Source organism: Hippocampus guttulatus, chromosome 2, assembly GCF_054856545.1.
Source record: "Hippocampus guttulatus isolate MCC_2025c chromosome 2, RoL_Hgut_1.0, whole genome shotgun sequence".
NCBI lineage: Eukaryota > Metazoa > Chordata > Actinopteri > Syngnathiformes > Syngnathidae > Hippocampus > Hippocampus guttulatus.
Genome location: NC_141262.1, coordinates 6195459 through 6207500, shown reverse-complemented (window position 1 = coordinate 6207500; position 12042 = coordinate 6195459). Strand labels below are relative to the sequence as shown.

The 12042-nt window shown below is 41.6% G+C and overlaps 1 protein-coding gene across 3 annotated transcripts; it reads right to left on the bottom strand.

Annotated features, from left to right (window-relative positions):
• Positions 1-4738: 4738 nt before the first annotated feature.
• LOC147208321 (uncharacterized) lies at positions 4739-8408 on the bottom strand. 3 transcript variants are annotated; one of them, XM_086105947.1, is made up of 5 exons: positions 8285-8408; positions 8005-8164; positions 7669-7912; positions 7478-7596; positions 4739-7380 (listed from the first exon to the last, which is right to left on the bottom strand). In XM_086105947.1, exons 1-5 carry the CDS (start codon positions 8296-8298, stop codon positions 6856-6858), a joined length of 1062 nt encoding a protein of 353 aa, XP_085962073.1. In that variant the 5' UTR covers positions 8299-8408; the 3' UTR covers positions 4739-6855. The 3 variants fall into 3 exon arrangements, with proteins under 3 accessions (XP_085962073.1, XP_085962074.1, XP_085962072.1); XM_086105948.1 differs by lacking the exon at positions 8005-8164; XM_086105946.1 differs by lacking the exon at positions 8285-8408 and having other exon boundaries at positions 8005-8196.
• Between the last annotated feature and the right edge of the window lie 3634 nt (positions 8409-12042).

Below are 12042 nucleotides of genomic sequence, written 5' to 3'. Positions count from 1 at the left end.
ATCATCCAATTTTTTCTTGACTGGTCTGCAAATTGTAGAGTAACAACCTGGACCCCAAAGCAGTATTGACAAAAGTAGAGCAGAAGAACAGGATTTATTGAATCAACGATGCTTGTAAATGTGAGAAACGAATACGAAAGCTCAAACAAACAGCAACAATGACAAAAGACTTCGGTGAGGAATTTATTCAGAGGATATTTATTAACCGAATCAGGTGGACAGAGCCACAGAGGAAGAAAGGCAGCCCCAATACAGGTTGGGAAACCCTGCTGTATGTTGATTATTGTGGCTGTGTCATCCCGAGAGCTTTCAAAGTCAGGATTAAAAAGCTCAAGTATGATGCACCACAGCAAAATGCAACCACAATAATGAATTCACACAGAAAGGAATCACCTCTCGTAACTTAACAGCCGTCTTGGCCACTGCGAAACCTCACCCACCCGAGCGGCTTATGCAACACGTGAGGTGTGTCGCGATGTCTTGAAATAAAGCGTTTTATCTCCTTCCGGCAGATTTGCTCTGCAGATACCTTAAATCTCGCCGAGAAAATCGCGGCTGTGTGTTCACACTTCACAAAGCTCATTTAAAACAGCAGGCGCTGCAATAAAATCCCTTTGCATTATTTAGTCTGTGTGTGTGTGTGTGTGTGAGTGTGAGAGAGAGAGAGGGAGAGAGAGAGAGAGAGAGAGAGAATTTGAATCTGGTGCTTGTCTCGTGTAAGACTGGAATTGGAGATCTCAACATTGTGGCCTTTTCCTGTTTACACATTGACACCCATATACAGTAGATGAAGTGTCTGCACTGTATGTATACTGCCACAGATACAACAGCATGTCACAGAATGGCTATGGTTGGCTATCCTGATGAGCACATGTAAAGCTGGGCAATAGGGCCTTAAGAGAAATTCCGGGTCTATTTCTTTTTCACCACATGGTCTCTTTGAACACTCCACAACTCAAATTGGCTGAAAAAACGTTATTCAAAATGAGAGGTAGATAGTGTTGCCAAAAATTGTACTCAAGAGCTCTGTTACTTAATAATACGACTCAGGTTAAATAATTGCTTGAGTCAGTACAAAGTAAGTGTTCAATTAAAAAACACAAGTACTGAGTAATCGGTCATCAACTTATGATTTATTGTCATTTCAATCATAGCATGAACAAAAGCATAGACAAAAATATCAAATTAGATGTGTGCAATTTCAGATCTTGCCCAGCAATATCACTTTAGCAAGAACAATAATAAAATCACTTTTCATGCAAATCATTGCAATAAATTAAACTAGGTGCTTTTCCATGAACTGTCTTATTTTACACTCACATAAGACAGCACAATAGGCTCAGCTGGTTGAGGTTTCCTGGAAAATGAAGTGGAGTTCTTGTCAACTTAAATGTCAGCCTTTTTAGGCAGACGCAAATGACAGCACATGGCAGAGTTGTTCTTTTTTGGTAACCATCGATTAAAGCCAGTGGCGCTCCTTTTCTGACAGCGAATTGCAGGCAGTTGATTCCTCCTTTGCTTCTGCTATTTGTCACTTTGAAAAAGTTGCTTGTGTGTGGGGCTAGCCGTGAGGTTTGCGGGAGGTCATGTGACTGCTTGCCGCCTTTTAAAATGGAGTCCGAATCGCGAGTGGTTACACTGGATTGAAGAAAATGAATCAGGTGAAAGCACCTCAGGCAGGAGTCTCTCTGATCAATCAAAATCATGAATAAAATAGATCACGGGGGCATTTGTAGATAGACACAAAAAAAAAACCCTAAAAAGTAGAATGTCATTTCTTCGGAACAGATCTGCTCAAGTGAAAATAAAAAGTATGTGAATTATAATGGACAACTTATCCAAGTGACAATTTATCCAAAAAGGTTATGCCATGAACGTGATGCAATGCGCTCTTCTCTGTTCAAAACAGTCCCCACCACCAAAACAAAAAACCAAGAAAAGCCAAACAACAACAAAACAAACAAACAAAAAAAACAGCCAAATCACAAGCCCCCTTTGAACAAAGAATTTCCTTCTTCTTGGTTTGGCAAATAACGAGTTTTAGCTGTCAAGCTGGAGGAAGACGAGAAGTAAATCAATGGGCTAACGTTCTCGTCTTTCACGTGTCCAAGCACTCGCGTTTACACTTGCTGTTGCAAAAAGGGCAATCTTGAAGAAAACAAACTATGTGCTCAGCAGGCCACGCGATCTGAAGGAGGGCGATGAGCAGATCGCTTTAACCTTGACTGATGTAACAAAGGTGTGCGTACGCACCTCTTCAATCAATGTCCAGGCCTACATATGTTTTCAGAGGATATGTTCAAACAATACATCTTTATTCTTTTTAACTTCAAATGTTTGCCAGGCAAACCACTGACTTTATTCAATATCATTGCCCGAACTGTTTTATGATCGGATTATTTGACTTATCCACGGTCTTTGTCCATGTTGTGTTTCGGTCTTTATGCACGAGAGCAAGACTAAAGGGTTGTAGTGACTATGTGGAGTGCAGTATGAGAGAAAATATATTTCAACCTCTTTCCTCTCCCAGAGATTCAATTTAAAGCCTCTGTGGCATCTGGGGTTTTCTTTCATTTCCTCGCCTTTGGCTCATCTTTCCTTAAGAGCACTAATGGCTGTCCCTGGGTATTTGTTTGGCCTCAAGCACGCAAAGAAAAAGAAAAAAACAAAACAAAAAGCAAGCCAGCCTCTTCAGCCTGGCGACAACCTCTGATGACCTCTCTGAATGCTGATGCAAGGGGAGCACCAGACGCACTCCACCTCCCCACGTTTAGTTTGGCGAGCCGGCAGAAGAGATCAAACGCTGGGCCAACATTAAACATGCAGTGGTGTCGAGTATGCCACACGCAACGCGGCGTTGGTGGCTCTGCACAAGGCCAGTCATTGTGGCGACATGAGGAGAACGGTCTAATTTTAGAAATGGGCCGCTGTGAGATGACGCAACTTTTTGAAGTTCTGACTCAAACGGGGAGCACCGCAGTGGACGGGTTGTGCCGAGTTGTGAGGTTGCTTTCGGATCTCAGCTCAATTCTTTTAAATCGTCCATTGGTGTGAAAGTTAGTATGATTGTGTTCAGCACGTGAAACTTGAACATGAAAGTGCGTGCTTTTCATTGCACAGCAACGCTATGTGCATTGCAAGTAAGAACTCTGTAATTCAATTGGAATATGAGAGTACGCAGACTACTGAAGACTACACTCGTGCTTTCGGACTGTGTATTAAAATTCCACTGCAAAGGATGTTATGGGAGGTCTGTGTGTGTGCGTGTGTGTTGGTTGGCTGGTTGGTCTGTGTATAAACAAACAACAGCACATCAGGGGGGTCTGGACAAAAAACACCTTGATTCAATATATGTTGCCATGATAGATCATCACTCATGCATGTATAGAGCACCGAATGGAATCTTCATGCATATGGCCGAGGTGTGTGTCTATGTGGAATTGAAGTCATTCTTTGCAGCACCTCTATCCTTTCTTGCCTCCGCATTCCCTCCTGTCACCTTCGAGGACGTTTGCAAGTTGAGTCATACCTTCCTCAAGCTGCGGAATTTTACGATGAAGGCAAGTTCGGCAAAAAGATGAGAAATCAGGGCGAGGTGCAGCTGTTTTGCAAATGTAAGCTAAATGAGCCTGGATCAGAGCGGCATGTTGACTAAAGTGAGCGAATCCTTCAAATATCTTTTATTCCCATGTGTACAAATGCAGCGAGAACACCGCAGTCCAATTATGAAGGCAAATGTGTGTGTTCTTGTGGCACGTCACCGATCAAAAATGCCAAAAATAGTGTACATACTGAAAGAACCACTTTACTTGAACACAAAGCTAATAATTATTTTTTATTCTTTATTTTTTTGTGTTTGTTTTGTCACTTTGTGTTTGTTGTTACGTCGTGTGGACCTGATGTGGACTTTTTTCAGCATTTTTTGGCCACGACATTCATCAAGGAGGAGACTCGTTGCTCGGTGGTTGCGCCTTCTCGGCAGCATGGGTATACCAGCACTGTTTTTGACTGGGAGGAATGTCGGCGCCATTTGACTGTCGTTGCTGGACAGCTCCGGGGCGCTTGTGTCTTGCGCCTGTAATGGGCAGCATTTTTCACAGCCTCGCTTTGTTCAGCGGAGAGATCGGTGCTGTTGAACGGTCTGCGGCTGGATGGATGTAAGTCTTGAGGAGCCGACGATGAGAAGAAAGGAGCGTTAGCGCGGAGCGCCGATGCGGATTTGGAACTGGGAGTCGCGGCTTGGAGTTTGAAGCGGATTACGTGGGACAGGAGAAGTGAACTCATCTCTTTTCGTCAATGGACGCTACAGCTTTGTTGTTTGCTTTCAAAACTTAGCTTGTAGCAGACGTGTGCACATTTTTCAGCATGACGTCTCTGATCCACTGGTGAAAGGACACTTTGATCCTCTCCTCTTTCATCTAGAACTGCTTCAGACAACAAAGTGTATGCAGAAAAGTGGTGAAGATTGCACGACTGTTTGTGTCCTATCTGTTGTGTTGTGTTATTTTTGTTATTTTGACTTCAAAATGGCGCCGCGAGAGTGGCTGCCTTTCCAGCAGCTCCTATATTTTGTTGTTCTACTTCTTCCTTTCATAACTTTGCTGCTGTGAATCGGGAATTTCTCCATTGTGAGACTAATAAAGGTTTTCTTATCTTATCTTAATATTGTGTTGGATGAACGGCACATCTTAACTGCAACGTTTGCCATATTGTGGAGGAGCATTTTATTGTTCCGCTTGTCACTTTTGGCAAAGATAGATGACTAAAGATACATGGCTGTTATTTTTTCACTGCACACTGATGTGCAGAGTGATGGAATCACCGCTTTACAGAAAGTGAAGGCCAATAAATATTTGGTTGTGAAAGAAATAAACACATGGACAAAACTGTTGGCACCCATTCATTGAAGAAAGCATTCCCCAGACATCATGTTTCATTTTCTTCCACTTGTACTGTCTGACATTTTGTTCAGGGTTTTTCAGAATCGGCAATTTTTCTTAGCAATCTTTGAACGCAGCCTTCTCATAAATTTTGGTTCCAGTTCTTGGAATAATTGAAAGGCCGGTGCCAGGGGACTTCAGGGCCCATGAAAGTTGATAGGATAAAAGAATATCAGACAGATGTGATGCCCCAAAACTGTTCAACCCATTTACAAACTAGTAAAAGAACCTTAAAATCGATCCTGAAAGGCACAATGAGGTGATCTTAAAACCAGTGTAATGTGCTCCTGTCCTCTGGTCATTCATCAGGACATGAGCAGCTGAGTTCTGAAATGATTGCAGGTTGCCGATGCTCCTTTTTGGAAGACCGGAAAGCAGGGCTTTGCAGTAATCGAAACAACGAGACATAAGCACCTCCGTGTTAGCTTGATAGAGAACCGGGTGGACGGATTCGCAACGATGGTTAAAAAAAACCCAATTTGGGTTAAGTTCCTGATGTGTGGAATAAAATGGAGTTTAGAGACTGAAATGACACCCAGGTTCTTTTCATATTATGAGGGTTTCAAATCTTGTAGTTTTGATGACAGTTTCTCTCTCTTGGCTTCAGGACCGATAACTAATATTTTGTCCTGATGCAAGATATTCACTGCCGTCCACGACTTAATATCTCACTTCCGTAGCTTCAGAAGGTGCTTCACCGCTGATGTTTTGTAAGCGGTGGGGCAGACACCCATCTGATGAAAGTAATTCACAACATTCAAAATTTCTCAAATAAGCCAAACATTATTTTTAAGAGTGATGTGGGACTTGAATTGATCAAAATTGGTGTTTTGTAAAAGGTTGATGGTGGAGGAAGGGAATTTGGGATTGTTTTTGTTTTCTGCGAGGAATTTTGAAGAAAGACAAAGTTGGGAGGGGGAAATTCAGGCAAGTGTTTGAGTGCATTATGTGGATTTGGAGATGTTCACAGAATATTTCAGAGTGAACTGTCACTTTTTTGCCTGCATCCTCTCTTCACTCTTCCAATTTGATTTTTTTATTTCAACCTTTCTTAGCAGTTTAGTGGTGTACGATTTATTTTTATTTATTTTTTGTCAAAAGCGGAGCCACTCAACACAGGGTTGACTTGAGTTTGGTTTTAAAATTGTAAAAAAAAAAATAGAATCACAAGCTGCAAATAAAATATCAGCAGAGGTGTGTTGTAAAAATCTCGATACAATTTGCAATCACTTCACAAGTCAGAGAGCATTTCCTCACCTTTACCTCAGAGTCATGAGGGGTAAAACTGATAATGGTATTTAAAAAACAAAACAAAAAAAAAGTTTTGGTCGACATAGCCAGCTCACAAAAGAGGGCGCACGAGTTGACAGCTGATAAGGAGATCCAGGATGAGGGCACGTCCCGTTGTGAGTTGGCTGGGTGGCGCGCTGTTCAAAGTACAAGCAGCTGAGGAGGTTCAGAAATACTCACTGTGCAAATAAAACTCACCACTTATTGTAGGTGGTGTGTCTGACTCATAGAAATTCCGAAAAATCACTGATAACAGAAGTGGGATGTTGCCTTGTTCTGAATACTGCGAGAAAGCGGAGTGACAGAGGAAGCAAAGGCATCGCATTCAAATCATTTGCAACAGTAAAAGGAAATCTAGCCTTGTCTCCGTGAGTAAAATAAAGTCCACTTTATCGTCAACAACCAGGGGATTTATCATGAACGTAATGTTGAGAGGGGAAGCGCGCATTCAGCATGCCAGATTCATGTTCCTACGAAATGTGCACTCATCAAAACCAGATGTGATGGGAACCCGCACGAGGCGGGTCCACCACTCACTTGCGTTGGGGATGCTATTGTCCGGAGGCCTAATGGAAGTTCTGACTGGTTGAAGGGGAAGGTGAACAGTACTCGTGATCAATGACCGTTATTTGGAGAACGCATTGCAGGAGAGCAGAGTGAGTTCAATGTTCACGGCTAAAAGCCGAGATCCAAAGAGATTTGGGTGGAGGAGGTCTGGCTTGAAAAGATCCCGTCTATTGAGAAAAGTGGTGAAGTTGTCCACATAGGGGATGCCTCCGCTGCGACAGTATCCTTTAAGACAGATATGCAGTTGTCTGACGCGGCTAAACTTGACCTCACCAAAGCAAGGTGGAACAAAGGGACCTGAGACTATGACACGCTTCTTTGTGTCCTGGATGGTGCGTATGAGGGAGATGTAGTCATTCTTAAGTTTCTCTGACTGTTGCAGGTTGTGGTCCCACGTTCCAACGTGAGCAACCACGGCAGAGACCGACGGCTGCTGAGCCAGCAGACGGGGGATGACGTCATTGACATCCTCAACGTGTGCACCTGGGTGACAAGAAATGCTGCATCTGCTAATCTTCACGTGCCGGACCATCGAAGTCCCGACGATAAGCACGCATACCCCGTCCCGTGCGCCAATGTCGTTCTATTTTAAAAAAGAGGACGACATGATATGCCAACGGGTGATTAGACCAGTTGTATTTTGCACGTTTGCTGTCAATCATAGCTCGGATGTCAGTTACCTGCTGGAGAATATCCGAGAGTTCTTCTTGATAATGGTCCTGGTTTCCGAGAATGTGGTCCCAAGGTGGGAAGGGGCTCTGTTGATGATCAACAAAGGTTTTCCAGCAGTATACAAAGTCTACGGAGAATGGGGAAAAGAATCCTCAGCATTCGGTTCAGTTGTCGAGAATGTCTAATAATTCTCAATGACCTTTGTTCTTCATGACTCGGAGGGGCACTCCGGCGTCACTCAGCAATATCAGGCCCTTGCGATTTTCCTTGACGTCCGTGCGGTAGAGGCGTGACACGGAGACCCTGAGCTTTATGTTTGCGTTGTTTTGGAGGAATTGGACTAACGCCTGGGAGCAGTTTGCGCAGGGGGACCAGGACAAGTAACACGCGACCCTGGTGTTGTGTCCTCGATGCGACGTTTTCAAGTAATCCAGAAAACGCATCTACGTGAGAGAGTGAGCAAACAAATGGATGATATTGAGCATTTGAAAGGGTTCCTCCGAGAAGGCGCTCCGGGATGCTTCTCCATACTCACCTCTGCGTGCGCTTCACCAGAAGTACTGCAGAAATATCCGGAGACAGAAGTAGCCCCAATTTGATCACTTTGTGCTGTAAAGCACAGGTAGGTTCTCCCACGTGCTCCAAAAAGCGCATTTTCGTATTGGAAGAGAAAGCAACTCCTGCTCAAAAGCTCACTGAGGCAAAGGGAAAATGAGATGTCATTCATTCACTTGCCTCAATATTACAGTGCAATTGTTGGATGTAATGCAGCCTTTCCCAAATTTTGCAAGCAGCGCGCACACATTCCGACCTACCCTGGTTTCTCCATTCCGGTGAAGAATGTCAGCTTTTCAGTGCGTCAGAAGCCCGGCACCTATTGACCCTTGCTCTGTCAAGAGCGTTGCTTTATCATCGGCAATCTCACCCAGCCTGTTTGGCTTGCCCTGTTTACCCAATCAAGTGCGAGAGAGTGTGAACCAGCTGATGGCGATTCTCACTTTCGTTTCTCTTTGCCCACGTGCGTCAATACGTGTGCCGGTATTTCCTCTTTAATGAATGGGCCCATCTTGGAGCGACAGGGGACAGTGACAACCCAAAGCTTGTTACGAATGAGCTTTTGTTTTCCTGGTCACATTAGCTATGTGCTTGGCAGTTGAGTTTATGGCTGTTGTGACATTCTTATTTATTGAACAATAAAAAACTCTGGGTAGAAACACATTGATGCTGTTTTGCAGATTCCGTATATTCCAAGAACGTTGAGACTGACGGTTGACCGTCATCTTGTTGTGGAAATGGCAATGTCCACATTCAGTTTCACCCCATTTGACGGCAGGCATTTAGAGAAGGAGAATGTTGCATATTGTTGAATTATTACTGTAAAAAGCGTTAAGATTGTAATATGGTGACTTTTTTCGCTCAAATTATTCAATGAATATTGTAAAATCCCAATAATTTTTTTTTCTGGTATTCATGCAGTTTTTGTTTTTCATCCCCCAAATTGTTGATGTCACATTCGTCTATTATTTTGTGCAATTAGGACTCCTTGTGAAATGATAACTTGTTACTTTTGATTTTTATAGCTTATTTCTTGAACTATTACTAAGTTTATGCTATAGTATTCAATTCCTATCTTACACATTTTAAAATATTGCTGAAATTATTATTTATTTCCTGTAATTGTACAACTAAAGATTGACATTTTTTTCTCATATTACATTACCCTGACACTAGGAACTTATTTTGTGAAATGAGTACCGGTACTTCATTTTTGTAGAAATATTAGTACCGGTACTTGTAATATGACTTGAAAGTTGTGACAATGAGTCATTTTTTGTTCTTTTCAGTTGTACGTTGCACTTTGGTCTTGCTCTCATTTGGTGCCAGCGATTTTCTGTTCATTATTTTTGTTATTTTATTTTTATTTTTCAGGGATTGTCACAACATTTTAAGGTTGGAGAGATTTTCCTCTGTGTCGTGGGAGCTTAGCCGCTGTCACGCCCAGTCCGGTTTTCTTTTGTTTCTTTGTTTCCTTGTTTAATCAAGTTAATTTCTCACTTTTGTGTCAGTGTCCGCTTTTAGCTCAAAGGCCAAAGTATGACTTTTGTTTTTCTTTTGTTTTCCCCAGAGCTCGTGACTTTCATTTTACTCTTTTAAGTGCAATTTGAAAACTATTATGGATATGATATTAAACAACAACAAAAAAAAAAGATTGGTTGAATAACATCCAAAAAAACCCATGCAAATCTTGCATAATGCACTGCGGAACATTTTAGACATTTTTAAAACCTCCTGTTAGCCTTTCGATTGTCCATTAATGCAGAAAACATTCATCTTTTTACTCTATCAAGCCGCGACGCCTCGTTTTTTATGTCATATGTATGTATTTGTATCGATTATATTTGGTTTTGTTCCCTCGCGTGCCCTTTTTGTCGCCACCTGTTCTCATCATCAGTGTCCCTTGTGTCAACCAATCAGCTGCCTCCACCCTTTGTGTCTTGTCCAGGTGTTTCTCGTTGTCTCGTCACTTTGCTTGTATTTAGTTGAAGGGTTATGTCAGTCTTGGTTGGGTCATTGTGAGATGTGAGTATCGGTGTGCTCCTGGCATGTTTTGTTTGCTGCCGTAGGTTTTTGTTACTTTTGGTTCCTTGGGTTTTCAGAACTTTGCTCGAGTACTTCAGTTAATTTTTTCCAGTGTACTCCTGTTTGTATTTTTGTTCAATACATTTAGGTCAGTCCACGCCACTCCTACTTGCCTCCCTGCTTTTTGGGGTAGCAACCTACACTACCACCATGGAAAACTTGACACTTAACAACACAATAAACATAAACAGAAGGAGCACGAAACACGTGAAATACAATAAGCTATTCAAACAAAAGGCCACGATGGCAAAAAGGTCAACGTGGAGCGACCTGGAATTGAAACTAAAACTAAACTAATGGTGTGGATGGAGCCACAGCAAAAAAAGGAGGTTGGGAGGAGTCCTTCAATAGAAATGAAACTGAATCCAACCTACACAAGAAATGAAAGTCTACGTGTGTGTGAATCAGTGTGTGTGTGTGTGTGTGTGTGTGTGTGTATAGGGTGAGAGAGATATAAAATACACGTTTTTTTTTTTTTAGCCTATTATCATCACTGACAACTTTTCTATGAGTCATTTAATGCATTTTTGATTCGTAGATGCATGCATATATCACGGACGACTCTTGCAAATGTTGAATCGCATCAACAGGAGCGTTGATGTCAATCGACCAACAACAAGCTATTTAAAATGCAAACACTCATTTTTCAGATCAATCTTTTTCTTCGCGTGTCAGGTTTTCCCTTTGAATCCCAATCAGGCCGATTCATATCCCGCATGAATATTCAAGCACACTATCAAAAGTGGAATGAGTTCAATCTAGTGGCGCACGGGAATGCTAATCACATCTCAGGATGGAGGTGTGACATTAACAAGCTGCTGCCCAAGGCCGTCCGCCACCACACACTGCCATTCATCACACGTTGCACCTTGTAAGCCCGCAGTATTCACACGAGCTCATATGTAAAGTTATTTCTGCACGTCTGCCTCTTATCTGTCGCTTTTTTTTTTTTTGCCGTCACCAGAGGGAGGACATGTTTGAGCTTTCACAGAAGAATGAAAAATTGGGGCTGAATTTCACAGTCAGCCTTGGTGTCTGTCTGTTCTCTCGCTGCATGTGTAATGCGACACAGCGCCTTCCCATCTGCACGACATTCTCACAAGTTCACACTTGAGATATTTACATGGCCAGAAAGACAGAGACATAACAATGTACGGTACTTGTTTGGCCTGAGAGGCTTGTTGTAGCCCAGTTTGCTCGCTTTCATTTGCAGATAAAACCTGAAAATGTTATTACGACATTACGACTCTATTCTATTTGGTTCTGAAAATAAGCTTCCTTGTAAAATTCCAACTTCAGTCGAAGAAAAAAGTCATGTTTGATTCAATGTATTATGAGGTGGTCATATTCCTTAGAAAATACACGTTTTCTTTATAATTGTATTTTTGTAGAATTGGGACTTTGTTTTTCAACTTTTCCCAGACGATTCCCACTTTTTTTCTTTCATATTATTTTCTAAATCCCATATTGTCAATTTATTCCCCACATTTTAGGAATTATTTCACATACAATTATGACTTTAGTCCCCTAACATTCTGAAATTAATCTCAGACAAATATTGCTTTGAGGAATAATTGTGATTTTCCTTTTAACATTCAGATTTGATACTTTACGCTTGTAAATAAATGACTTTTTTTTTCTATAGTACGACATTAATGTCACTATGATGTTAATGTAGGATGGTGACATTCGTCCAAATTGTTCTTTTTCTCACTTATGATTCTTATGCTTGTGAAAAATATGTTTCTTTTTATGCTCTCATATTGTGAATGTATATTCATTATTATGACAGATTTCAGAACAACATTTCCCAGGTGAGGAAATTCAAACAAAATGTTTAGGAAAAGTATTCTTCAAAGATAAAACCAAATTTGTCATTTATTTTTTATTGTGGTCAACTTATTTTGATCCAAATATGCCAGTATCTGAACAT

Coding starts and splice junctions, on each gene's coding strand:
- LOC147208321 (XM_086105946.1), bottom strand. CDS start 8,196: ATGAATGACATCTCATTTTCCCTTTGCCTCAGTGAGCTTTTGAGCAGG. Junction 7,913..8,004: donor CTGGTGAAGCGCACGCAGAG/GTGAGTATGGAG, acceptor TCTCTCACGTAG/ATGCGTTTTCTGGATTACTT. Junction 7,597..7,668: donor CCGAGTCATGAAGAACAAAG/GTCATTGAGAAT, acceptor CATTCTCCGTAG/ACTTTGTATACTGCTGGAAA.